The following is a 13725-nucleotide window of genomic DNA, read 5'->3' as shown; positions in this document are numbered from 1 at the left end:
AAATAATTGATGGGACAAACAGGAGATATCAGTGAAAAGAAAGGCAATGCGCTTTGTTACTTACGGCACTGATAGGAACTGTGGGCTTGTCTTACTGTTCCTCTTCTGACGCAGGGACAGCAAAGCTGTGCTAGACAGTGCTTCAGGCTGGCAATATTTAAGGCCAGCCATAGCCCTTCCAAACTTTAAGAGATGGCAACAACATGCTGAAAGCTGAGCAGACCCTAGGCAAAGGGCTCCTGGAGAGACAAAGCTTTGTCTCCTGAACCTTATATGGGGAATTTCTCCTACAGTAACAACCCCTCGCCTTCCTGAAGGGGGCAGCTCCTGCAACAAGGTACAACAGGGTGCAGACAACCATTGCCCTAAATCCCCTGACCTCCCATCCACCTTCCAGAGGAGATCAGCTAACTCTCAGCATGGTCAGAAACTTTTGTACTTTATTTTCTTTTTCCTTTCTGGTCCAAATAATCATGATTGTCTGAATTGGATGGCTACAGAGCCAACATCCATAACCAGCCAAGATTATAGGGAACTCTGCCATGTGTTGGGTCAGGATCCAGCTTCTGAATGGTCTACACTTACATGACTAATTCCATGACTAATTGTGGGTGGCTAAAAACATCTACACAAACACTTTGCATCTTCAAATACTCCTCTCTACTTGGAGCCTTTCCCAGGGGGAAAGAAAAGGTTAAATTATGCAAATCATGAATGGCAGGATTGATGCAATATTTAAAGGATAAATTACTTCCAAATAAGATTAATAACTTGTGGTCTTAAATAATTACTGTTGCATATACCATTGACTGCAGTGTTGGAGCCATCCAGTCCTCGAGGTTGAAGAGGCTGGAAAGTAAACAGAAGAATGAAGCTTTTGAAAATACATAGGCTAAAAAAAATCACAGGCAACACTAGATGGAGAAACACAGCAGTTCTCCTGCTGGTGGATTAAAATGAGCGGGTATGGGCCCAGAGCAGGAGACTGCTGACGTGAGAGGAAGGGATGAGAATGGAAACTTTAACAGATGTAGGAAAGAGAAGAGTTTCTCCTTAGTGACTGTTGATAATATGTACTAGTCCCACACTGAATCCTGGTCAGGGTAAAGTGCCAGATTTTGCAAGGAAAGAGACTCTGCAATAGAAAAGGAGAGTGCTTGTGGCTTTGAACCCTGTTCTATTACCCTCTGTTCAACGTTCCCCCAGCAGGGAGTGAGTGGATGCTGGCTGGCTGGCCTCTCCGGGGTTGTTTTTGGGACACTGAGCTGCAGTGGGAGCTGTAATAAGCCAGCTGCACAGACATGCTCACTAGAGCACAGCATGCATTCATCCGAGCTGCTAAATTTAGGTCTCTTCCAGCAAAAGAGCATGTGCAGAGAGGCAAAGGGATGAGATATAACTGTCATATGAGCTGGAAAAAAGAACCTGAGAGGGTTGATTTACCCATTATAATAACTGTACTTCTGGCATCAGAGGAGACCAAGGTCCCTGAGGATAAACACATTGGAGACAAGATATGTATTACTGGAACGTTGCTTTCTCTCTGTCAGCATCATGATCTTGTCTAAGGGTGACCCTGGCAGTGTCACATCGGGGCAAAACTAAAGTCCCTTTGCCTGAAGTGTTTTGACTTGAGGGCAGTGGGGGCAAAATTAATAATCTTCATGAAAATAACCGCTCCAACAGAAATCATGGCTGATTGTGATGCAGAGTTCCTAGATGAGGGGGAACGATGCTGAAGACCTGGAGAGGTGCTGTGGGAGCAAAGGAGGCACGATACAGGTAAGAAATCCCCACAGACAACGTGGGGGGAGGCACAGGGCTTGAAGGCTGTTGCTGCCCGTGTGCTCTATGCCGTCGTCCCCCTCGCTCCCCCCTTGGGTATGCCCTTTTACACCACAGCATAAAGTGAGGAATCGAGGCTGGCTGTGCGCTCGGCTGCGGTCAGAGACCCCCTCAGTTCCCAGAGGATTTTACAGGCAACACAGGGGAGGGTGGAAGCCTCCGAGCCTGCCAGGCCACCTTCACTGGCAAGAGCCGTGGTGTGACCCCAAATGTGCATTTCCTAAATGTGCGTGAGGCTCCCTGGGGAATCTCTCCCTGCTCTGGATTACAACCAACTGTTTACGGAAGGGCCGAGGAGGGCAGCGGGGCTGGATTGCCTTCCTGTCAGGCGTGCAAGAGAAGCTGCTTTGCGCCGCCGAGTCCCACCCCGCACCAGGGCGGGGACTTTGCCATCCGAGGCAAACGGAGCACAGATCTCCCCATCCCTGCCAAGGCACCCGCTTGGGACAGCAGGTGAGTGCCAGACGGTCTGGGGGGTCCCCTTGGGCAGGGGGAAGGGGTTGCGTGGCTAGAGGTGCCTGGGAAGATGCCAGACGCCGTCCCCGCTTGGCTTGCCAGAGAGCCGGGGCTGGTGGTGCGGCTGTGCGGGACAGCCCTTGGCTGGGCGGGTGCCCCGTCGGGGCCACGATGCCAAGGGATTAGGGCAGCCCTGGAGGGCACGGCCTGGGGTGGGGAAGGACGGGAAGGTGTGTTGTGGGAAGGAGGAAGATGGCTGCCTCTTCCCAGGCACAAGGAGTGCAGGTTTTGCTTCCTATTTCTGCCGTGCCCCGTGGCCAAGCTGGCACGTCCTCGCCGCTGGATGCTGGGGTGTGGAGGGCATGGCCGAGGGCTGGGGAAGCGGCTTTGGGTGGGGGCACAGCCTGACGCGAGGAGTACCAGGCTCTGCTAACTCAGTATTATATTTTTATTCCTTTTGAGGGCAGTGGCCAGGCAAAGGTCATAGTGTGGGAGGTGCTGGGCTGTTTCAGCTGGCTCGGGGCTTGCCAGCAGAAGGGAGATCCTGACCTGAGCTGCACATTGGGCTGGGATCAGTCAGTCACCCCGCTACAAGCCCCAGAGCTGCCCCCTGGGGCACCCTGCCTCCCTGAAGCACATCCAGCTGCGGAGGGAGCAGGCTCTGTCCTGGAAACAGCTGGCGGTGGCAGAGCCATGGAAAAGCTGATCTGGTGCAGGGTGTGGGTTTGTGTTTGAGTAAACGTGCACCGAATGAAAGAACTAGTCAAACAAGTCCCATGTTTGCCTTGCAAGGGGACGGGTCGCAAAGTGGTGGTTTTCCATTCCAGATCCTAAGTGTAAGACTGGCCACATGTCTATGAGCTCAAACTTGGGAGAGAAAAAAAAAAACCAACAAAACAACAAAACAAAAAACAACCCAGGGTTTATAGCCTATTAAGCTGTTGGGAGCTTTGCTTGCTGGGATCTGTGTGCTCTGTGCACAGTCAGGAAAACTTGATTCAGAGCAAGCCTCCACTTGAATTGGCCAGCACACACGATAGTTTCAGCTGTTTTCTGATAAATGAAGTTTATTCTGGATTCAGCTTTTGGAGGACATTGATGTGGACTTATAACTTCCTGATTAGCTGATAAAGCCTGCCAGGAACAGGTCATCCATGGAAAAAATTTGAATAATGGGAGGGATGCCTTGTACACCTGCACTCTGTCATCTGGCCACAGTGTTTTGAGCCTGTCCTAAGCCAGGTTTACTACACCAGCTAGCTCAGGCCTTTATTCTGGGATGAAGCAAATAACATCAGGACAGTGACTAGCCAGGGCACATAGCATTTGCTACCTGACTCTCTGCATTCATAGTTAAACTCTTCAAAACATGGAGTTCAGTGTTGTTCCTATCCTGAAGCTGGTTTTCCCCATTTGAGCTGCAGGCCAGGAATTGTGTCAAGCTGCAGAGAGCTGGCAAACCTGACTGAGCAATTCCTTTCTCTCTCTACTAGCAGAGGGGGTGGCTGGAAGAGTTTTATTCATCTAATGCCCCAGCCTGAGCAGTTCATGGAGACACCTTCACCTGTGAAAGGGTTACAGAGGCTGAAGAACCTGGTTGAACTGCCAAGTGCTTCCACCCATAACTTCAGTGGCTCATTTCTTGTGGCACCACACACAGAAATATACTGGGAACAAACCAACGTTTGCTGATTGTGCAGTGGGGTTAGCACTGCTGTCTCCTGCAGTGCTCTATATTCCCAGTGACGTTTAAGCTGGATGAAGAAGTCGGAATCTTACAGTCAATATCCAATGTGACATTTCTGTTGTAATTTGATAGTGCAGGAGCTTTTGCCCTGCATCCAGTACACACATCCTTTCCTCATGTTTTGGTTTCTTTCTGCCAGCTCGCACTCAGAATTCTTCTGCCTCCCACCCACTTTTCCTTCTTTATTGACCTTTCTTTTGCCCTCTAATTGACTTGCTAAACTAGCCTGTCTAATATTCCAACTGAATGGTAATACTGCATCAGAAAAACATCTGTGAAATTCAAAGCCATTATTTAGTGTCTGGCTAAAGCAAATAAAGTTGACTCTATATTTCTGTAAAACATTAGAGAGGAGCAAAGATGACTTTTCTGAGGTCTAGGTCATAATTTGGCCACTGAAATCTATAATCAAATGAAAGAAAGCAAACACTAATAATTTTCTATATGTTGCCTGATTGCAATGGGTGTAATAATGTACAGATGACCTGTAGAGCACTCGGGAGTGCCTGTGAGTAACACATCTATAGCAAATGTCACACTGAGACTTAACTTGCCTGAACAGCACCCTCTGATAGTATTCCAGATTTGTAAGAGTCATGTGAAGCATGAGCAGACACTCCTGTTCTTGCACAACTGTCTGGGCTCATTGATGGCAGCTATTAAGCCCCACAAGCAGCATAAGGAGAGATGTCAGCCACTGGCATCACTGCCTCTACTTAAGGGCTTTAGTTCTTGAACCTCAGTTCATGCTGTGTTGAACCTGAGTTGCAGGGAAGTGAACCTTTTCCTAGTACCTGACATCCTGTCAACTGACCAGGGACATGGGAAAATATTTTGGGTATGTTCATGTATAGGCTCTTAAGCATGAAAACAAAATTATGAGCAGAAAAAATAACCCTGGAGAGATGGCAAATAAGCTATATTTTTTTTCTCTCGAGGGCTTTAACAGTCAGTTAAAACTGCAGTCCTACAAGGAATTACGCATTGTACCAAACTGAGGAGATGTTGAATACAGCAGATTTTAAGTAAGAGGGAAAATAATTCTCCTGTCCCAGTCCTTGAGTGAGGTTATCCTTTGCATGCTCATCTACACCTTGATGTTGTCTCTGCCTCCCAGGGAGTATCTGTGAAGGCTGTTGGGACTGTGCAGGCACCCTCACCCTAATCCACCCTCAGGCTCTCACCTGGCAGGGTCAAAGCTGTGTGTTTTGAAGGGCATGAGAAGCAAGTCTATTTTCTTTGTTTGCTCCCAGGACAACACAGTCTGCCTCTCCTTGTGGCCACAGCCAGGCTGTCACACTAGCAATAGTAAAGAAATTTCTTAAATTACTAGTGCTATTCATCTTGTGAACCACATCCCTCTTTCAGACAGGGCAAACACCCTGGCCCTTGCAAGCAGCCTCTGTTTGTCCGGTGCAAAGCAGGAGTGGAAACTCAGGGATGCTGCTACGGGCATTCAGTAGGGCTCTTCAAGTGTGGCTTTTAGTCCTCAGAGAAATTAGATGGTTACTTAACCAGCCTCATTAACTGGTAAGGGTAGGTATATTCTATTAATTATTTGCAAGAAAACTAACACTCCCTCTTTTTTTATTACAGTTGTCTAACTGCCTGGGTACCCAGACAATAACAGATTGACCAAACACAAGAGCGATGGTGAGTGTGTGTGTTTTCTGTGCCATGCTGTGCCAAGCCTTTGCTCTGATCAGATAAACGAGGGGCGTGTAGCTCAGATAAGGACACAGCAGGAAGAACATTGTCACTGTCTGTGCCTTTATGGGGGGTGAGTTTATCACTTCTCTCTGCTTCCTCCTACTAGAGGAGAATGACCCACACATAAAGGCTTTTCCATTTTGGGAGTTATCTGATCAGATATTAGTTCAAAGAGCATGAATTTCTCCAGATAAACTTCCTGAGCATTTTATTCTTTCCAGGTTCTGCAAGGTAGCCATCTATGTGATAGTTGTCCCTATGCCCTTTTCAGAAAGTCTGACCTACACAAATGTTAAGCAGTGTTTTGCTGATGATTTTGATGGAACAGGGAGAGCTTTGTAAGAGACAGGGTAGTCCCACAGAAACGGCACTGCACAGGAGGCAGGAGAAACTTGTTTGTGAACCACTATTCTGAGTAAAACATTGCACTTCCCGGTGCATTATTTTACAAAATTATGATCCTTGACTGCTCTTAGAGAAGTCAGGAATAGGGCTTTGATGGGAACAGCTTCTTCTGTGATTTACCTGGAAAACTGCTGGGAAGAAGCCCCAGCTGGACTGAACCCAGATGTCAGGCTGCTTGCCATTATTAATAGGAAACCAGATACTCCATGGGCAGCTATATGAAGAGATTTTCTCCTTTTAGTTGTGTCCCTGTAGTTTACTTATGTGGCGGGGAAGTCCCTCTAGAACAGTTTCTCTTTAGTATAGGATTGAAGCCTGGTATAAAATCACTCCTGTTTGGTGGGTGGACTTTACTTGCTGTCACAGTGTTTGCATCTTTTGAATTTTTATTTTTTGTAATTCAACTCTACCATATGTACGTATCACTTTGAGTCTGCCTTTCATAACTCCTCTCCTGTGGGTTTAGGCAACAATCAAGGGGATCTCAAGTTTCAGTGCTGAGCAAGAAGCACAGGCACTAAGGAAGGCTATGAAAGGATTTGGTAAGTTGATCTCCCTCCACTGTTAAACCCTCTTTTTTCCCTCCGAGCACTGGGAATGTTTTGTCTGGTGGTTTGTTAGAGGGGAAGTCTAGCCTTGCATTGCCCCACTGCTCTGTGAGGGCACTGAAAGGAATCAAGCAACTTGATCAGGCTGAGACTTGAACACAACTGGAAATCCAAGTCTTGGCCACAAAAACATCCTCTTGTCTCGTCTGTCCTGCAGTGTGGCACTGCCATGCCGCCGGCTGGGTCAAGGCACTTCTGTACATTGATCTAGTCCCCAGTGCTGTTGAGAACCAGGTTGTGTAAGGAACAGAAGATGGCTAATAGCACAACCTGGACAAGACCAGAGCAGGCTTCTGGTTCTTGTGCAAGCAGCCTGACTGGTTTCCACTGGTTTCTTCCAGGCACAGATGAAGATGCCATCATCGAGATCTTGACCAAACTAAATGTTTCCCAACGTCAGCAAGTTCTGATCACCTATAAAAGCACTATTGGCAGGGTAGGTGGTCTTCAGAGATTAGTGACTCTGGCTTTAACTGGGAGATGCAGATGGTTTTGGGTTATGGGTGAAATGTGAACAACATCCTAGTCTCCACCACAGTAAGGTTAGAACAAGCTTTCCCTGGCCAAGTTTATTTTGGTCTTATTCACTTCAGAGCAACTGTTCATCCAAGAAGGGCAGAAGCATGAAGAAGAGTGGTGAATGAGTTAATTCTGATCTCAAAGGCTGTATCTTCTCTCAACTCCTTTCCTCCTCTCTCTGTCTTCTAGGATTTGATTGATGACTTGAAGTCTGAGCTGAGTGGGAATTTCGAAAGGGTGATCATTGGTATGATGACTCCTACCACCATGTACGATGTGCATGAGCTGAGGAGGGCTATGAAGGTTCTGAAATCTTCCTTTTGTGTCGCTTAAGTTTTTGTCTATTTAGTATGATATGGAATAGTTATACCTTTATTATTAATTTATTATTCTTAACTTACATATAATTAAAAAAATCCTAGTTGCACATCAAAACAGTTGTCATTATAATCTTGGATCTTGTCTTTGCAATTCCCTAGGGTGCAGGAACAGATGAAGGTTGCCTGATTGAAATTCTGGCTTCTCGCACAAACGAAGAGATTCGGCGCATTAATGAGAACTACAAATGTCGTACGTAGTGCAAACTGCAAGCCATTATCATACTGTCTGAAAAGTCACTTGTGTGTATGCTTGGCCGTGTGAAGAGAGGGTCTGCTAGCCTTTAAATGTGGCAAATCAGCCAATACAACTATTTGTTCAGAGAGAACCTCGGGAGCAGCTGAGGGAACTGGGGGTTTTAGTCTGGAGAAGAGGAGGCTGAGGGGAGACCTCCTGGCCCTCTGCAACTCCCTGAGAGTGCAGAGAGGGGTGGGGTCAGTCTCTTTTCCCAAGTAACAAGTGATAGGACCAGAGGAAATGGCCTCAGGTTGTGCCAGGGGAGGTTTAGGTTGGATATGAGGAAACATTTCTTCACCAAAAGGGTTGTCAGGCCCTGGAACAGGCTGCCCGGGGAGGTGGTTGAGTCGCCATCCCTGGAGGTATTTGCAAGACGTGTAGATGTGGCACTAAGGGATGTGGTTTAGTGGGGGGCTTGGCAGGTCTTGGTTAACAGCTGGACTTGATGATCTTAAAGGTCCTTTCCAACCTCAATGATTTTATGATATTTAGAGCCCTGAGCACTGTTATATATTTACCCAGTTTATGACTGGCAAATGTTGTGGACAAACACTGTCCAGGTGGTGGACCTGTTACTAACAGATGTGGTGTGTGTGTGCTCTTGCTAGAATATGGCTGTACCCTGGAGGAGGACATTGTCTCTGACACATCTTCCATGTTTCGAAGAGTCCTTGTTTCCCTTGCGACGGTAAGTCCAGGCTAAAGGAAATGGGGGTGAGTCTTCTCGTTGCCGATGGACTCACCTCTCACTTCAGTGATGAGGTGTTTTGGGCTGGCTTTTACTTCACTTATCTTGTATTTCTCCTTGCCTGCATTTCACACCCAACTTCTGCAGGGAGAGGAGTCCAACTCTGGGTATGCTTTAACGCCCCGTGCTCTTTTTAAAATGGCCCAGGTAAAGTGGATTGCTACTCATTTCAAAAGGAAGTACAAATCACATCTGAGCCACATTTTGCTGTATTTGTAAGGTACTATTCAATTTTAAGGATCCCATTCTGCATCTTCAGTAACTTGTTTGAATGGGGAATTTGAAGGACTTGCTTCCATTAGTTGCTCTGGTGAAATGAGTTTCATCCTTGTATCTCCACAGGGTAATAGAGATGAGGGAACGTATGTGGATGCTGCCCTTGCTCAACAAGATGCTCAGGTGTGTAGCAATTTGCTTCCTTGCAAGAACTGTCTGTTCTTATACATGTGATACATGATGGATTTTTCTAGACCTCAATTTTTTTTGATGGTAGAACAGGAAGCCTGAAGCTATGCTAGACAGCAGCTCCCTAGGTGGAGACCTGGGCTCTATTCTCAGTTTTGACTCTTAGAGAAGCCTCTTCACTGTTTTGACTCAGCCGGTGAAATGGGGATAACGGTTCTAGCCTCCTTTCCAACTCTGGTGAGAGGTCTCTAGACAGGCTGGGTATTTGGGAGGGCAGATGACGTTTCATTTGAGGGTTGCTGTGCTTAGTTAGTATTTCTTGGGTAATATATGTCTTATGAAGCACCAAGAAAGTAAAAAATCTCATGTTATGTACACCTGGTCTTCTCAGTTAAACTTACTTTGTCCATTCATAATGTCTTCAAGTGCCTGTATGAAGCTGGGGAGAAGAAATGGGGAACAGATGAGGTACAATTTATGGCCATCCTCTGTACACGGAACAGATCCCACCTACTAAGAGGTAGGACCCTCTGTAGTGTCCTGGATTTTTTGCCTTGTCTGAGGACCATACTTTTGTAGGAGCTTTGTACTTGTTCATTAGCTGATTGTGAACTCTTCAGGAGACAGCAGGTATCCTAAAATCCAGTCATATTCAATTCTTTAAGACCACTTTATTCCCTCCTGAGACAAAAAGAGACTTGAGAAAAACATCAGTACAACTTGCTCCAGCCTGTAAATTGGAGCTAATGAAGTGTGACTCCCATTGGGGCAGAGCTAAGCATTCAAACTGCCATCATTAACTAGCAGTTCTTGAAAATGCTAGCAGCAGTGGTAGGCCAATTAGCAAGACAGTTGGTAATTAAAATGAATGATTTCTGTGGGACAGCCCTGATTTAGCTTACAATGTCACAGTAATGGTACAATGTTCCTACAGAGTATGAGGAGTTTGATCTTGCAAAGTGATCCTTGGTGGTCACAGTAATGGTACAATGTTCATACAGAGTGTGAGGAGTTTGATCTTGCAAAGTGATCCTTGGTGGTTTACACGCTATGCCCTGAAGCATCTCACTCGCTCTTTTTATCACTGACTCTTCCTTCTAGTTTTTGATGCATACAGAGGGATTGCTAATAAGGACATAACAGACAGCATTAAATCTGAGATGTCAGGAGACCTGGAAGATGCTTTGTTAGCTGTGGGTGAGTTCCCTGCTTTTAAACTTTGTCTCCAAAGCAATTCAATAATTAGAGATACTGTATCTTGCCCTGGCTGCCTGTTTATGTAGTTTCAGGAGGCAGATACTGTTTGTCTTTTTTGCAAGCCACAGTGTTAATCTTCGCAGATATAGTCAGGTGAGAAAGCTCTGTGCTTGATGATATTGTTTGCTTTCCCAAGTGATGCTTTGGTAGCTGACATTTGCTGTCAGGAAGCATTAAAGACTTAAAATATTACTGTGCACTGGGCATGGAGACATCCATTTACAGCAGGTCACTGACTGTGGATGTCTGCATTGTACTTGCTGTTTATTGGCCCTGATTTGCATCTTTACAGAATAAACACCTTCACTGAGAAAGTGCTGTAAAGGTTGGGAAGACCTTCTCCTTCAGTTTTTATTGACCTTAATTCTCTTGTTATTGTCTCCCTTACAGTAAAGTGCGTGCGAAATAAACCTGCATATTTTGCTGAAAGATTGTATAAATCCATGAAGGTAAAGAGCTTTTTTTCCCCTTGCCCTTCCATGCTTAAGTCAGTAGCATTAGATAAACTCTGCTGCTAAATGTGGGTGGAAAAAAAAGTTTGAGCTTTTATATGGACTCTTTTTCCTTCAGGAAGCTCAGAGCAATATGCTTCCCTGGCAGCAAGCTGCTAGTGGATCACTCCATTAATGCAAAAACGCTCTGATTAGGAACAGATCCCACAGAAAACCAAGAGATAAAACTTTTGTCTGTCACTGATTTGTCATGCTTTGTAGCTGCAGATGGTTGGGTTTATTCTTTAGGGCTTGGGAACAGATGACAACACGCTGATCCGGGTGATGGTGTCCCGCTCTGAAATAGATATGCTGGATATCAGGAGGGAATTCCTAACCATGTATGGAAAATCCCTCCACTCCTTCATTAAGGTAAGCTTTTCAGTGTTAGAAACAAAGACCGGTATTTGCTGAGCAGTTTAGAGAGCTCCCCACCTGACACCTACTGGGTATTTTAGAAGAGGTGGAATTAAGGAAACTTTACATTTATGTGCTGACAATGTTCCTGAAAGTTCTTAAATTGTTGAAGAGGGCACAAACCCTACAACAAATTGTATGTTCTGAAAAGAACCCAGCCTTGTATGAAGCTGTAAAACTAATTGTGTTCCTTTTTGATTTTCTCTCTAGGGAGACTGCTCAGGAGACTATAGGAAAGTCCTACTCAGACTCTGTGGTGGGGAGGATTAAAGGATGCCTGGTGTACTGCCTGGGTGATGGGAAGCAGCTAATCATAAGAATTTCTTGCTTTTTAAATTTTCCCAAATATCTTATTAATTGCAATGCGTATTGACTTAGTTAATGCTCTGGTTAGATAATGGCTGTTCCAGTTGAACCTCTTGGTACGCTTTTATGCTTGGAAGACCCATCTGGGCTAGCAAAGCCCATCTTAAACAGAATGCTGGAGCCAAATATATAAAAGCTAAATTGTTTCCTGACAAGCTGTCCCTTTGCTGTTGCATTCACCAGCAAAACTTACCAGCTGAAGCAAACTTGGCTGCACAGGGAAAAATTAACCTCATCAATACAGGGAGAGTGCAGAATGCAGGCTTGCTTCAGGTTTTGCAAGATAACTAAAACACAATCATCCAAAACAGAAACACGTTTAGATCTTAACTTGCCCTCTTAGTGTGGAACATTAACAGCCTTGCTGCACTTTATGTATATGTTGCCTGTAGATAGGTAGGTAGGGAAGATGTCACTGGTGACATCAGAAAAAACTCTTGCTGCCCGGGTTACAGAGCAGCCCTGTACTGTTGGTCTGCCTTCCTTGGCTCGTGGGAGTATAAATCACCAGGGTTATATCACAAACCCTTTCTCTGGATAAAGGGATGTCGTTAGAACGGTGCCTTTTAAGGAATGACCTGTCCCCATCTCATCAGCACTACCTGATGCCTTAGGCTGGGGTGCCTTGTGCTGGGGTAGCTCACCCCATCTCACTTGCTAACACTACTGTTAGAGGGCCCAGGTTTTGTGCCTCTCCCTGACTTGGGCTTCCAACCTCTGGGAGAGACTTTTCCCCCAAACACTACACAACTGCCTGTTAAGATGAGCGTTTTCACTACAAAGATGTGGTTAAAATGTCATTCTTGTTTGCCTTAGCAGTTTAATTTTTTTTAGCTGTTGGTATATAATCCTGAAGGCATCAGACTGAGGTTAGAATTTGAAGGCACAAGTACTGATATGGCCTACACCCAGTTCTGGTTCTCATTTTCTTCTAAATAAGGCTACTGTCGGCTTGAATAGGAGATACTTCCTGTGTCCTCAAATAAAATACTTTTCTTTCTTGCTCTCTGTGCTGTAATTGGAGATACATTCCTTGTTTTGGTGGGAGAGAAGGCAGAGCTCTTCTAGTTCAACTGAAGCCTTCTGCTCAGTGAAAGAAAAATTGTCTTGCCCAGTACAACAGACTAACAGATGCACCCCGGCTTGGTTTTGTGTTTAAATGACTCATGTTATGTTGCTGACTTTTTACAAATGAATAAACAATTCATTTCTGAACATTCTGCCGTTGTGGTGTATTCTGGGAGAGGCAGTGATGAAAGAACTGTGTCCTTGTTTTTTCAGCATCTTCTGTGCTCCACAGGTGTGTGTTCTCCTAAGTGTGGACCAGCTCAGTGGGGAGAGGCTGCAGGGAGAGGTCTTTCAGCTCTTCAGCTGAGGGGCTGCCACTTGGGTGCAAGACCACTGTGGGGGTAGATGTTTCCTGCTCCTTAGAAAGAGGCAAATCCCTTGTCCCATCTCTGTGTGCCCAGCACATGGGGATGCTGTAAATCCCCCTTCAGCAGCGCTTTGAGAAATGTTCTATAAAATCCCATGTCCATGCTGTGGCTGGGGGATGTTGGGGGGGGGGGGGGGGAGGATGTAACACAAACAGGTTTGGGGGTGCAGCTGTGCACCCCCCAGCTCCTGCAGTTGCATTGCTGCTGCTGCTCCCACTCAGTAACCTGGACCTTGCTCTGGGATGGACAGTTTCTCTTGGTCATCCACTGCCAAGAATCATCGAATCCGAGTGGTTTGGGTTGGAAGGGACCTTAAAGCCCATCCACTCACGTGCCCCTGCCCCGGGCAGGGACACCTTCCACCAGCCCAGGTTGCCCAAACCCAACCCAGCCTTGAACCCTTCCAGGGAGGGGGCAGCCACAGCTGCTCTGGGCAACCTGTGCCAGGGCCTCACCCCCCTCACAGGGAAGAATTTCTGCCTCAGATCTGATCTAAATCTCCCCTCTGTCAGTTTAAACCTGTCCTATCCAACCCCCCTTTCCCGCAGCCCCTTTCAGCCCTGGGGGGCCGCTCTAAGGTCTCCCCGGAGCCTTCTCTCCTCCAGCTGAACCCCCCAACTCTCCCAGCCTGTCCTCACAGGGGGTGCTCCAGCCCCCCCAGCATCTCCATGGCCTCCTCTGGCCCCGCTCGGGCAGGTCC

At 46.4% G+C, this 13725-nt stretch overlaps 1 protein-coding gene across 2 annotated transcripts; it reads left to right on the top strand.

The window, feature by feature from the left end:
- Positions 1-1383: 1383 nt before the first annotated feature.
- On the top strand, positions 1384-12799 carry ANXA4 (annexin A4). 2 transcript variants are annotated; one of them, XM_074928599.1, is made up of 14 exons: positions 1384-1782; positions 2134-2298; positions 5645-5701; positions 6630-6705; positions 7113-7207; positions 7480-7593; positions 7770-7860; positions 8514-8593; positions 8996-9052; positions 9485-9578; positions 10160-10255; positions 10706-10764; positions 11056-11178; positions 11434-12799. In XM_074928599.1, the coding sequence occupies exons 3-14, from the start codon at positions 5699-5701 to the stop codon at positions 11491-11493; spliced, it is 948 nt and encodes a 315-aa protein (XP_074784700.1). In that variant the 5' UTR covers positions 1384-1782; positions 2134-2298; positions 5645-5698; the 3' UTR covers positions 11494-12799. The 2 variants fall into 2 exon arrangements, with proteins under 2 accessions (XP_074784700.1, XP_074784701.1); XM_074928600.1 differs by lacking the exon at positions 2134-2298.
- Positions 12800-13725: the final 926 nt, after the last annotated feature.

Source organism: Athene noctua, chromosome 28, assembly GCF_965140245.1.
Source record: "Athene noctua chromosome 28, bAthNoc1.hap1.1, whole genome shotgun sequence".
Taxonomy (NCBI): Eukaryota; Metazoa; Chordata; class Aves; order Strigiformes; family Strigidae; genus Athene; species Athene noctua.
The sequence above is the reverse complement of the archived record's forward strand: the minus strand, read 5'-3'. Positions and strand labels throughout refer to the sequence as shown.